The sequence below is a fragment of the Dromaius novaehollandiae genome, chromosome 2, assembly GCF_036370855.1.
Source record: "Dromaius novaehollandiae isolate bDroNov1 chromosome 2, bDroNov1.hap1, whole genome shotgun sequence".
Lineage (NCBI taxonomy): Eukaryota > Metazoa > Chordata > Aves > Casuariiformes > Dromaiidae > Dromaius > Dromaius novaehollandiae.
In genome coordinates this window covers 120,117,511-120,132,254 of record NC_088099.1, presented here as the reverse complement: position 1 = coordinate 120,132,254, position 14,744 = coordinate 120,117,511, and the positions used below count along the sequence as shown (strand labels likewise).

General features: G+C 38.3%; 1 protein-coding gene across 5 annotated transcripts; it reads right to left on the bottom strand.

Annotated features, from left to right (window-relative positions):
• Positions 1-299: 299 nt before the first annotated feature.
• LOC112997011 (histamine H3 receptor-like) lies at positions 300-14,371 on the bottom strand. 5 transcript variants are annotated; one of them, XM_064507322.1, is made up of 6 exons: positions 11,868-14,371; positions 8,676-9,076; positions 8,078-8,183; positions 7,144-7,480; positions 3,981-4,147; positions 300-1,300 (listed from the first exon to the last, which is right to left on the bottom strand). In XM_064507322.1, exons 4-6 carry the CDS (start codon positions 7,388-7,390, stop codon positions 512-514), a joined length of 1,203 nt encoding a protein of 400 aa, XP_064363392.1. In that variant the 5' UTR covers positions 7,391-7,480; positions 8,078-8,183; positions 8,676-9,076; positions 11,868-14,371; the 3' UTR covers positions 300-511. The 5 variants fall into 5 exon arrangements, with proteins under 5 accessions (XP_064363392.1, XP_064363393.1, XP_064363394.1 ...); XM_064507323.1 differs by having other exon boundaries at positions 8,078-8,795; positions 8,967-9,076; XM_064507324.1 differs by having other exon boundaries at positions 8,078-9,076; positions 11,868-11,946; positions 12,655-14,371.
• Between the last annotated feature and the right edge of the window lie 373 nt (positions 14,372-14,744).

The window sequence follows — 14,744 nt, the reverse complement described above, 5'->3', positions numbered from 1 at the left end:
ATGGTCCAGAAGTACAAACTTCTGTGTATTGTGTCCTGCAACACTAAATATGGACTATATTATAAGGACAGATATGTTAGATCAGACAATCTAATCACTTGCATATTCCTCACTGCAAGCATCACATAAGGCCTACGGGGCATCTTACACACATACCCAAACAGGTATCTCCCTCAGTGAACATCTATGCAGCTATCTAGAGAAAAGTTCTTTCTTTGTCCCACTTTCATATAAAAAGTAAGGGGAAAAAAAAGTACCTCAAACCCACAAACAACCCAAAAAGCACACCAAACAAAATGTTGTTATACTTTTCTTTGCACTAGATGGTGTTTATCTTGGCACAATACAAGCAAAACCAAAAAAATAAAATCAGGGCAAGTACATGCCTCTACTGCACTCTCAATCAATACCATCAGTAAACAAAAGCTTTTCCTATATTTCTGCTGAAGATATAAAAAAATTGCACTAAATAAGAGAGGAAACTTATCTGTAAGTCCTTTGCTTTAACTCTCTAAAAAGAAGGTGTGTTACGTGATCTCAATGTTGCACACTTTTGGGGACATAATATTTTCATGAAAGCCATTCGAAACCTCATATGACAGAGGGGGTAGAGAAATGGGTTCAAAGACGAATTGAGCCACAAAAGCCAAAACGTAATTTCATACAAGGTCTTATGGATGCAGGTTCCTTGGCAGGCCCCACGAATAATCATTAGTAACGTATATGGGGCCCAGCAAATGACAAAGACGCACACAATTATGGCAAGTGACTTCGCAATTTTCTTATCCCGTTGCAGTTTTGACTTGGTCTTTGCACGGAAAGAAGCAGAGAGATCATTTTTGAGGGTTATGGAGTTGGTTCGTGTTGGAGAAGGACAGTTAGCCGCCACTGCTGGTCTCCATGACCTTGATAATGATGAAATGCTGTCCTCTGCTTCTGCAGAAGATAATCCTTGCCTTGGCAAGAGGCAAGATCTCCAAGACAAGCTGCTGCTCTTTGGAGGTTCACCCTCCTGCACGCTGCCACGTCTCTGGCGCTTCTGGATATTCCAGAAGATGTGCACATTGAAATAGGTCACTGAGATCAGTGGTACAAAGAACTCCAAGGTGGAGGCGCACAGGAGGAAGTACCAGTTGTTGAAGAACTCAGCGTAGCACTGATCCTCCACAACCACGCTGCAGCCGGTCACGTGCTCCCAGAAGAGAACTGCTGGGCAGTAGAGGAGGAAGGCCAAGACCCAGATGGCTACCATCTTGACAACAGGGCTGGAGGCCGCTCCCTGCTGGACTCTGTAAGATACCTATGAGAAACAAAGGACACGTCACTCTTTCATACAACATTTTTGAACAAGCATCTCATAAAAAATAAAAAACTCAAGTATACTTTTTGTTATGTAATTCCACAGACACCCAGAACCTCTTCACTTCTGTACAGTCCTGAAAAACTCTATTAATCTTGCTCATGAAATACTGCACCTCAATGATTGATTTTACTATTTGGGATTGGAGAGGAGCACAGAAATTATGATAGCTAAACTACCACCTGAAATCTAGGGGGAAAGGATATGGTTTGATTTCATCACCACCACAGTAAGGAAATATTAAGGAACCAGTTTATGACTCAAGAAATGCTCAGGCTCAGAGAAGAGTGAAGACAATTGTGGGACTTCCTTCCTGCGCCGGCAAAAGTAGAAGCCCTCTATTTTAGACAGGTTGCCAAGAAAGACTGCAACCAGTAGACTAATTTTTAATCTTATTTCCTCCTGCCATAACAGAAAATCTATCCCACACATATTCTTTAACATTCCTTACTTTATTGAAATATTCTGTTTTTAACACTCACTTTACCTTGCAAACAGCTCTTTGTCTACCACAAATGCTGAAGTTTTTTTGTCTACCCAGATTGCATTAATTTATCTTACTGTCTAGCCATAAATATCTATCTTTAAAAAACATTAAGAATTAAAATAATGTCATCCAAAGTTAGAAAATGCAAGAGTAATACTGCCCTTCTAACAGCCCATTGAGAATAATACATACTTCTAGCTCTTGGCCCCTGCATCTTTCAATGCACAGGATGATCAGCTAATGAGAAGCTGGTCAATATTTTATTTCCTCCACACTGTTCAATATTTGTAACTCAAGCTTTACTGAGACCCAGAACTATTATCTTCCTCAGTGAATTTCCTATGGTATTCATTGGTATAGCATCTGCATGCTATACAAATATTAATGAATGCTTTCTTCACAGCATAAGGCATGATGGGCATCATTGTCCCTATTCTACCAGTGAATAAGAGAGCAATGAGGCAGTGTTACAGGCTTTATTTTAGATTCCATATTTTAAACGTCTGTAGCCTGAAGTATCAGTGTTTTACATCTTAGTGCACCATACTGTCTCAGGGTACAGCTCCAGTTCATGTCAACTACAATTATGAATTTGCAGTAAGACCACAGGCTTCTCAATTTAGTAGGCAGAAAACAGGAAGCTTAGTGCAGCTTCACTAAAAGTTTAGTCTGAAATGACTGGCCCCTGATCACATGCCAGCTCTGCAGCAGGTGCGGGGGAAGATCCCAAGTCCATAAGGAACCAGGGTATCTTTTGGATAACAGTCCTACATTGCATACTGCCAGATTCACTCCATCCTAATTACCTAGAGGAGGAAAACAGAATGTGATCATGTCACTAAAAACTATCATCAATGCATAAGAACATGGGGCCCAGCTGGGTTGCAGAGACCTTCGTAATTTACACTTCTCACATTCTGAGCTCTGCAACAATATTAATATTTCTCAGTATTACCATTTCTCAAACACAGGCATTTTTGCACTTAATTGTTCAGCTTTAAAACACCAACAGCAACAGCAGCAGCAACAACAGAAAACCTTAAAACCATAACACTGGGGAAGAAAACAGAGATAAGGCAACTTATCAGCACTTTCTGAATGACAACATCCAGATCTACCACATAGCTCATGTCACTTGAGCTAACAGACTGATAACAGCAAAGGATGTCCATCTTTCATCTGGGCCAAACACCAGGTAAGAGCTTAGAAATGGTGAATGTTAATATTTACCAGTGGATTCCCCAGGTATCTTCTGAAGTGGGAGAATGATAAAACTCAAGAAACACCTCTTCCCTCACTGCACATTTCTGTCTATTCTTGTTTTCACTTCCAAGGATTCGTTTCCACCCAACTGCTTGTTTGGTAGCACATCAGTCACCCTCTGTGGTACTGCAGTCCCTCATATGTTCCTCAGTCAATCCATCCCACATCTCTCTCCATACCCCCTTCTCCTTTTAGAAATTTATCCTAGGCCCGGGCACCTCCTTTACTTAACCTAGTTTTAATTACCACTCTTTTAATAACCAAAGCCCAAGTCCTCTACACTCCAGTTACCCCTTTCCTACCTTGACCCCCATCTCCTCTGTAGTGTAATTAGACAGCTTCTCATGTGGGCAGCTGCAGGGAAACACTAAAAACCCAAGTAAAACATTCTCATTTCCTCATGTTCCAATGCCACAGCACCTACAGAAGCCAGAAAATTGATAGAAAACATCTTATTTCTAGTATACCTAGCTTAAGCATGAAAAAAATCTTCAAAGAACTTAGTTGCCCACCTCTACCGAGTTTCTACAAAGTCTTTGAAAACTTGCATATTTGGCGAATATTCACAGGCTAGGAAAAGGCATAGCCACAGCAACCTCTCTGCCAAAAATTGTGCCTGTTATGATACACTGAAGTACCAAAGTTTCTCCAGAAGAAATGGTACAATACTTTTTTAATGTTTTCAGAATAAAGAACCTTTCTCAGCTTCACTCTCAAAAAGCTAATTATTTCAGCTCAAACTTTTAATCCCCACGATGAAGGGCTATTCAGCTTTTAGTATTATTGTAAACACTCTGAGTTTTAGAGAAGTCTAAATATCTATTTTTATATATATATTCAAAAAAAAAAAATTAGAAATGTTCTACTTACAGCTTTTGTAACTGACAGGAAACGGTCATAGCTGATAAGGACAACATTAAACACCGAAGCTGTACACACAAGATAGTCCACAACTAGCCAGAGCTTGCACAGGCTTCTTCCCAAGTGCCACTTCCCTGTCAGGCTGTAAGGGATGTACAAAGGTATACAAAAAGCACCTATGGAAATAAACCAGATGAACACGTTACAGGCAGCACTACAGGCAGTGCTCATGAAAGCATAGGAGTATTTTTGTGGTGTCTGATAAAAAAAGTTATACAGATTGGAATTTCCATGTGGAAGGCTTTGTATTCTCATGCAATGAAAACTTTACTACATACTAGGCACCAGTAACATTCTTATAATTAATACTTTTTTGAAAGACATATCATGTTTATTGATATTACTTCTCAAATTTATATCACTTGATAAAAGACACTGTGACTGACTTTGCTTTGGCTGCTGCAGTAAATACCATTCTGTATTAAGCCACTGAAATTCAAACAAAAAGATTTTTTTTTCTTCTGGTGTAGCTTACTAACTGGTTTCTACAAAATACAGTCTAATTGTCATGCTTATATCCTCTCAGAAGCATGATGCAGTATCTGAAAGTGCTCCAGAATTTACTGTAACAGAAATACAAAGTGGACTTCATATTTATCTTTCAAATTATATAACCAAAAAGCTAAAAAGAACTGCACAATTAATTAAATGCATTGTCTAATATTTCTTCTGATAATATGATCTTGATCATAACCACTTTTCAGCAGTGAGCTGATAGGATATTATCTATGGGAACACACCAGCAGTGGGAACATACATGTGTGATCAGCACCCGTGGCTATCTAAATTTAAGCTGTTATAGCCAAATGTTGTGAAAGTGCCAATGTGACTTCATTTTAATGAATTTCTAGGTGATTGTATTAGATACTCAGTTACAGTACAAACTTGTAAGGCTGAAGAGCTAATAGTGTAATTTTTTATACTGGGGAAGTACAGCAAGCCCTAAGAATGGGCAGCATCAGTGCTGCAGTAAAATGGAATCGCTGCATCTATAGAGCAACTAATACTTGCTCCTTCAATGAGAAGGTTGTAGTATATATTTTAATGTTCACAGCGAAAAATATGAGGATTATTTCAATTTTGTATGTACTTCAAAATAGTGTACACTCATGTAACAGGTACCGAGGATTATCTTGAGAGTTCCCATTGCTCTCAAAATGTTACAGTACTTGTTATTCTCCCTCTCTACTAAAAATTAAGAGATCTCTGTTCATATGCTGTATGTTATAGGTCCAGAAGTACAGAGATAAAGCAAAAGTTGTTGAAGGTCAAAATCATATAGATTAAATACAATAAAACAAAAGGCAAAAAGCTCTGCAAGCATAAAAAAAGCTCACATTTAGCAATTAGATCAAGTAGAGATTAAAGATAGTCTAGGTACATCCTGAATCTAAATTATGCAGCCACATAGCTACAGAGCAATTAGTCTGACTCTAACATATGCAAAGCTTTCAACCAAATTTAGAATGAGAAACTAGACATCGAAATAAACAGAAAATCATGAAACACACTTTTACAGAAGTTAGGTAACGCTAAGTTGTACATCTTCCTTTGCGAGGAGAAACTATTTACTTCGTACTTCTCAGCTAGATGCCACTATGTATTCAACACGGTGCTAGACTGTGAGCATGATGACAGAACACCACTCCGTCAGTTGGTTTTCTGTTCACCGCTGTTTTTTCTCTGCCTACCATAAAGCACTCCTCTACATCAGGGGAAGAACTGCTTGGGCTGACAAAGACTCTGGTCTCAGAACACGGACAGGCAGAAGAGGATGTGCGAATGGAAGAGGAAAGACTCAAACATGCCAGAGTCAGGGGCGCAACAGATTCAAAACTGCATCTGCATGACTCTCCCAGCCTTGGGAGAGATCTAAATTTTGACTCAGCTGAGATTCAGTGTTTTGACTCAGCAGCACCTATTCAGGCACTCGGAGTACTACCATTTCCATACACAGGCTCATGCTATTCTAGAGTCAGACTAGTGGCTGACTAGCTGAGATGATGCCCTCGATGAGACATGGGATGCAGCCAAAGAGCAGACAGCAATCTCTGCAGCACAACAAGGCAGGTATAAGCTCAAAGAAGCTGTCACCGATACAGGGGAAGGGATCAAAATGTTGTACAGAATGAGCTGGTTATCATGAAGACTGGAATATTAAAAGCCATGCACGTAACAATTTCTGATGCTGGCAATTGCAGCCATAAAACTTAAGAACAAAGGTGGTCTCTTCTACTCTCAGCATCCTTTTTAGATGTATACAAGGTAAAAAAGGTAGAATGAAAACAGTTTCAGTTACAAAAAATTCTGTTGTGATGTAATAAGTCAGAATATAGATTTGGTGAAATATCCATGCTTGTTTAAAACCATTCTCCTGCCTATACAATATTTTAACTAATACTTTTAACAGAAATATGCAACACCTCATAGAAAATATCAATATAGCAGTCAAACTCCAATTGCATGTCATGCTAGCATTTTAACTGTACTTTTTCCCAATACAAGTTTCAAAAGTAACTGTGTCCGTATATATAAACACGTACATAAGTCATCAAACTTCCTAGAAATTATTTGATTTGTTACTTTTATTTACCTATACAACACATATTCCTAAGGTATGACTCTATGTAGAGCCATGTACAATAAAATGTTTAAAAATAATATTCATCACTATTCAGTTGAAAGCTTTAGGTGATTATTAATATTGTATTACACTACAATGAACTAAAAGATAAAAACAATGTATGCAAAATCTGTCAGATAATATAAATTGTATTCAATTCCAGAATCTAGACTTTAGTCCAGACTAGTCACAAACAACTCCCCTTCTATCTTACTCTGAATCGATTCACAGTAATATTTTTTTCCTGAAGCAATAACATTAAACATTATCTATTTATCCGACAAAGGATGTATTTCATATGATAAGGTATTTCTGAGAAATAATAGGCTGCTAAAACACATAACGAAGTTTCCACCATTCCTTATCCCTCCCCTAGACACACAGCTGGGAAATACTGCTCTTAGAAGAAACCACCCAGCAAAATACACCCCTGCTTCTCCTAAGATTGCTAAAGAACACATACTCCATGCCTCCACGGTTGCAACTTACCCACTGCAAAGTCAGAAATAGCAAGATTGAGAAAGAAGTAATTACTCCGATGCCGGAGGTTTCTGTCCAGTATGAAAGCAAGGATCACCAAGGCGTTTCCAAGGGTTGTGATCAGAGCTAGCAGCACCATAAGGACAGCCAGGAGCACCAACACCCCCAGCGAGAACTCTGAGCTCAGTGGCTGTGAAGACATGGTCTCGTTACACGTTCCAGGCGCATGCAGAGCTTCAGCACTGCTGTTGTGCATGCTGAGTGTCCAGGTCAGTTCACTCTGGGAAGAAACTCACGTCTCGTAGGTTCATCCAAAAGGTTAAGATTCATAAGGAATATTAACCAGCTAGACCAGAAAGCCAATAAACATCCAAAAAATCTGACATAAGGGAGGGAATTAAAAGGTTCTCATGCAAGATAAATCTTTTTTTCCTATGATTTTGTAATTTTAATAAATAGCAATGCATCTGAAACCATGTAAACCTGTGTAAGAGTTACCAGTAAGGAATGTGTAAGCTTTTTCAAGCCCACACTTTAAAATGTAAGCTCTTCTTTATGCAACCCAGTCCTCATCTGTAGAGGTCAGGAGGGCTGCTTTAATATTCTCTCTCATTCTCTCTCCTCCCCCCCCTACCCCCCCATTCTCCTCTCTCTCTCTTCTCCGGAAGTGTATTGCTTGTTAGCATTATGGACCTCAACTTTTTCTAGAAGTTGTCTCTTACTCTGGGGTACATAGCCTTATGAGACTTAATCTATATTACACTTCTGATTTCATCCTCATTTATCTAGTGACATTAGATTTCAGGAAGTCTGTGGTCCCTCTGTATTGTCTTATATGTTTTTGCCACCCAAAGGCATAATCAGCATTTTTTTTTTTGATCCTCCTTCTGCAGATCCTAGCACTGAAAACTAATATACTGCAAACACATACACCATTACTTACCACAGCAGTGATGGTGAAATCCTCAGAAATGGGTTGCAAAACTCCCACTGAGATCCACTGTAAAACTCTTACCGGCCTCAGTGACACAGCATTAGTTGCTCCCTTCCTAGAATCAAGGAACAAAATGCTCACTCCCTGAATGGGAGCTTTGCAATTAACTCTATTAGAGTTAGGCCTTTCTCTCCACACTGATGGGAGAAATGGTGTCCCTCCTGCAAGTGCTTCGATTTTTTATGAATAATGATACCATTTGCAGAGAGCTCTGAATATTCCAGAGTTGTAAAAAAATAATCATTTTCATCGTAGGTCCTAAAAACACTTTGGTGTCTAATTTAAGATACTCAAATTTGAAACATTTTAGCCTCCACGTCTATGTTTCTGTTCCCCATGTCCGTGGCAACAAATTCATTAGCATTTGCCAAGTGCTTTTACTAAATGTTTGCATGGCAACAGCATAGAAACGCAAAACTTTATTATCCATACAAGTATCTGCACAGCATGCATGTCCATTTCTGCTTTAAGCTTTAGTTCTTTTCCAGGTAATGCTGAAAATGTTGAAAACACACTTTGGTAAAAAGTACTATGGAATGTTACTAACCTGTCTTAAGTTTTTGAGATCCAAGTTATTATGTGGGAAAAAAAATATTGGTGAATAAAAGCCAGGTCAAATTAAGAGTTCAGCTAAGTCCATGTGCTGTGTGCATCAGCAGCCAACAGCCTACAGAAGGGAGTAAGAACATAGCAAGATGTAGTATATATGTAGTACATAGTAACTGCTGGTATGCTCTCCTTGCCTCCAGTGATTTGTGGCTCAGGATACCAATATGGCATCAGAAATTACATTCACTCACTTTAACTCACTTCGTCTCCTAAACAGTCACCTGCTTACCCCAGGAACTTTTGCTTCTGCATTGTATTGATAACAAAAGACACCACAGTGCTTCCATAGGCCTCTGAAGAGGGTAACAGTCCTGTCTGTTTGCTTCTCTCCATTCAAATCTAAAGAACACCAAGAAAATTGCCACAAATGAAGCCAAAAAGCAGATCCTGTATAAAATGTACCATGTCCCAGTTACACTTACACTGTCTTTCCTCATAAATGCAATCAGTGCTTTCTGACTGGTCTCACCTCCTCATCATGGGAGCAACAGCTCGTTCCAAGTGACAATCCCATGGTAAGAAAGCACTGAACCCAGGGCAGCTCACATGTACACAGCATTCCCACTGCAAACCCTCAAAACTGGATGCTCATAAACTGCACCTAGTCACATAGTATAGAGGAAAGCACATAAAGGGTTTCCTTCCTTTAGACGTGGGAGTGCTTGCCCTCAGTCAGGAGGAGGTCCTGTATCGGACTCTCCATACCCGGTAACACCTCCTCCCTTTTTGACTGCAGAAGATGGGAGAAGATCTATCCTCTTAAGTGTTCTCTACTACTGGGAACTTTGGGATATACTGTTGATGCCTAACTTGCCCCTAAGGGGCCAGAGATGTCAGCTTGAGTGTTTAGGCTTTATAAAGACTGGCTCCTGTGATGAATTGATATACAGGCACCAGTCCTGGAAGAAAAGCACTTGTTAAAATCTCCCAAAAGCTCCACTATGACCAAACTGCTGTAAAAATCTAACAAAAGCAGAAATACCATAGATCCAAACTGTACTCAGATAGAATACGCTTTTGTAAAAACGCAAATAGGCAAATCACGATGCAGAAAGCCATCATGTGTAGCAACTGCAGTTAAAACTGGAGCCTCATAATAGCAAACTCCTTATTGAATTTTTATGCCTTCTTTCCTCAGTAATAATCTATGACAAAACCATTAAAGCTACAGTAGCAGTTAAGTTACTAATGTTATTTACAACTACCCCATTTTAGAACTGGAATGCTGCAATTACGGCTCTTTGCAAAAGTCGGTATAACAGTTTTTACCTTTTGTCTCTCTCTCAAGCTGCTTTCCAAAGTATAAATAGAGAGCTCTTCCTGTATCTTAACACAACATTTTCAGTGCTCAGGTACTGAATTGGAAGAACATTATGGCTACGAAACAAAGATGCTGAATCTGCTCAAATAATAGCTTCCTATATACAGTGGCCACATCCTCAGTTTTGTAGCATGAACAGATTACCACAGTTTTAATATACAGATACGTAACAGCTGGGCTATGTCTTGTTAAGGTAAGATGTGGAAAAGAATCTAAACAATTAAGAAAAAAATAACTTTGAATTCCTTGCTTTCCTTTGTCATCTTTAGTCTCTAGTGTTACTACAATAATTAAAACACCAGCTCTAATGCAATAAAGTCTAACAGTCCTAGAACCCCTGGGAACAGGGAAATTCTGGGCTCTATTCTTGGTTCAAGCAGATTCCCCTTGTAAACTTTGTGTCTCACTTGATGTCTTTGCTTCAGTTTCCTCATACCCAAAAGGAAAGTAACACTTAGCGAGCTTCTTAAAATCTGAGAGAAATTATACATTAATTAATTTAAAAACTACATCAGTAGAAGAAGAGGAGAGATTGTCCAAAATACCTTTAGATTGTTAGTTAGGATTGCTTGTTTGAGAAGCAAGAAAGCCTGATTTTATAGCCTCCGAAACCAAGCAGAAGATAGGATTCATCGCATCTGTGCAATCAGCACCTTCACTGTTTTTCATGGGAAGCAACTGACCTTACTGAGTGGCTTAAATTCAGGAACGCTTTCTAGGAGTATAGAGGTACCTAATTCCCCTCCATCTCCCTCCCTCAAATTTTTTTCTTGGAGCTAGCTACCTAGTTTCTCAAAATCTTAGATACCTAATTCTTCCACACCACGCTTGGAAAGTCTGCGTGCAGCAGAGCGCCTAAAAACATGGATGCTATACTCCCGTGCCTTGTGAACGTACCTGCAAGATCACAGACCTATTTTGTTTAAGTCATGAAGTCATTTAACTAATTTGTTAACATTCAAAACATAATCTATGCTGGTCAGCATTTTTTTTCAAAAACAGCAGCAGTGTAAGTGAAGTTTAATAGCAGATCCATTAAATAAGTTTTTTGCAGAATTTTGTTGTGTGGCTGTAGCTATGATTAAATCAGTCTAGAAAACTACTGTCTAGCTAGGAAAACACCTTCAGTAGATACTGAATAAACTGCTGATTTTCTACTGGAGTCATGGCAGCATATAAAGAGTTTGATGATAATTCTATAAAAATATATGACTTTTTTACTCAGACATGCTAGAAAGTAAATTCATGAGAACAGATCAGTACACTGAAGGGATCCACAAGTAAATATTATGTCTTTCTCTTCCCTTTTTTCTTCCTCAGACTTTTAAGAAGGTATAGGAAAGTGTAAAAGAATCACCCTAAATTATCTGCTTATTATTCAGGCTTTGCAAAATCAAGGTATTATAAACAGTCCAAAATTGCTATGCTGCAATTAGAGAGGCATTTATCTTCATTTTCAAAAGTTGCAGACAGCATGTTTTAAAAACAAGCGATCTTTTCATACTTCAGCATGGAATAATTCTAGATCTATGATAGGACATTTAGACGAAACGTTGTGTCATCACTACTTGGAGAGAAACCTAAAAGCTCTTTCTAAGGGCCATAGAAGTTCTTTTTCATTTCTCAGCCATCTTGAATTTATGAAGACTATTCTACAGAAGTTCGTGTTTTACACAGAAACCGCCTGGCAGTTCTTCAGAAGGTATTTTGCTAACAAAATCCCCTGATCAGAGACCAGATATAAACTCCTGCTGCTGCTCCACTCACTTCAGTTTGACCAACATGAAAAATAAATCATTCTGATACTACCTGGTAGGATTCTCGTTTCCTGTAATGGCTAATCTGGTTTCAGCTGCACGCTGATTCATTCCCTGAAGAGCAAAGTGAACTGTAAAACAGAGAGATAGGACAAAACAGAATGGCAGAAAAGATGAAAGTGACAATCCACCTTTTTCTGCTATTGATTACTTATGGACATATTTTTATGATCGGCAACTGTATTTTAAGTGTGGATTAATGCTATGGTCTTATTTTTTCAACTAATGAAATCTATAATTCTTTCACAAATAGGAGACATGTATACAACCTATACTGTCTTAAACCAATTTATAATATTTGGCTACAAAGAAACTCACTGTTAAACTGCTGCTCTTGCTTGTTAACAGTATAAATTGTATTAGGATATTAATTTCAAAATGAAAGTTACTACAAATCATTTTAGTTATCTTTTCTTTGCTTGATCCTATGTGCTAGTTCATATACACAAAATTTGACTAATACAACTTGAATCCTTATCAAGTTGCAGTGTCAACTGCTGGGCTAACGAGCCTTGGGCTCTATTTTAATCTAGTTGATTTTCAATATATTCCTTTAGATCCTTATTTAAAAAAACTTAAATTTGCAGTCAAATATTAAACCATCATAGTTTACATTGATACATTTATTAGACTGCTACATTGTTTAGTAGTAGAAGTTCAGAATAGCAGTATTTATGATAATGTATTTAACAGGAATATGGAGATTGTGTTCCTACAAAACTCTCCAAAGGTAAAGGTCAGACTCCCTTATAAACAAAGGCTGATCCCATCCTTGTTACCTGGTAGAGGAGTAAGCTGTGCCAAATCTAAAACAGATCTCCTGTCAGCACACTTTAGTTAACACGGAGTGAAAACATTCATTCTCACAGAGGTAGTTTGGCTGACTCTGCTTTACCTATTTTCAGCACAGAAACCTGCAAGAACGGTGACACATACGTAAGGGAAAGGGCAAAGTGTTCTTTCTCTTCTCTGTATAGAGGCATACTGAAGGTAACAACTTCTAATATTCATAAACTTTACCTAAAAATCAAAAATGAGAAACTGTCAGCACCATAAAAATTAAATGATTGTTAGTTATCAAAATGACAGGGTGATCATGATTACAACATCAACTATTTTGTTCTCACAGCATTATTTTAATACATAAGTGCCAATCTAAAATTACTACAGGTCAGAGTGAAAAGATGTTAATAATTTCAGTCTATTCAAGAGTAACACATTGGCTCCAGAATAATACTCTTCAAAAGCTTACATTTCAGCACCGTCGAAGTTCATCAGAGATACCAGTCTATCCAAGATTCGAACGTGTCAACCACTGTAGTGACCATGTATGTTTTTGCTACAGGAATCTGAAGCTTGCATTAATATTATGAATCCTATGATTTCACGTAACATTTTTGAGATCTGCATATTTTTCCTGAGCAGCAGCTCATGGCCTCAGAACTGACTTATAAAGCAAGCTCGCTGCTTGTAAGAGAGGCCTGTTTACTGTTTTCTTTCTCCAACTATGGGACATGCGTGTTCTCCAGTAAGAAAGAACAAAACATTTCATGGCCGTTTCTGAAGAAGACTGCTTCTTGGTTTCTTTATTAACACGCCAAATGCGTTATAGGCAACCACAAAAGTGGAAGGATTATAATATATACCACATCTGTTGCTGCTTTGCTCTAAATGCTAATATTCTTTCTCTATTCGTGCCCTTTGCGGGGACTAGTCCCAGCATGAAAACGCTCTTGACATACCTCAAGGACTTCCACAGCTAGAGCAGTGCTAAATTTTTTGATCCTGACACTTAACGACTAATGCTGCTCATATATTTTCTCCATTACAAAGCAGGAACAATTGTATTCAATGAAATGATGGGACACAGCTACTAATCGAAGTACAAGAATAACAGGTTCTCTACATCACAAGGTATACTGAGGCATTGCTCTCAAAGGTAAGGACAAAATCCAGTTTCGCAAAACTCTTCTGGAAAGCCACATGTAGAACTTGTTCTTAGAAAAAAGGAAGTTTAAACTTAGAAAATGCTTATAAACAAAAAAAAGAAGAGCACGCAACTTCTCTAAACAAACGTGTCCACAGGAAAGATAGCTAGCCAACACTTTACAGTCTCACTCAAAGAAAAAGTGTGAAAACACAAACACAAACACAGTTCCACTTCTATGATCTGCTTCTAAAGGCTTGTTACCAGCCATTGTAAGTTATTGTGTTTTAATTTTGCTCATCAAGTGGATGACCTATATAAGTCTTTCATTAAGGCAGTGACTGGTTACCAAAAACCTGTTTCTTTCATTTGGGGGTTTTCATTTTCACCATCATGCAAAACTAGAACATGAGATTTTTGGGGACAAGGATTAGTATTTCTGAAAAAACAGAAAGACCTAGCTCAGTATGAACATCCAAAAGCTAAGACCTTCAGAACCACTTGTCGATTCTGAGCGTTCACACTCCAAGGGTGCTCTTTGGACAGAGAATACACAGTACCATGACTGAAATGGAATCAATGGCAGCTGTAGCAGAATGTCCAGCAATTCATCTGCTTTTCTTCTTAATTATTTGTGACAATTTCAAACTCTATTGAAAGCATCAGAAACTTTGGAATACTTGAGTCAATAAAATACTGCAAGTGAATGGCAAAATTTTTACTTTAAAAGAGTCCCTCAGTAAGATAGATTCTTAAGAACTATGAGCAAGAAACAGCTGTATCACTCAAGAAATGCCAAGACATAAGGTAATATACAGATGATCTTCCCTGGGAGGAATGCCTTTTTGCAATTACAAGCACAGATGTTAGACTGACCACAAAGAGCTTAACAATGAGGACAAGGAAACGTAGCTGCATAAAATTGTTTCAATAAATCACTGC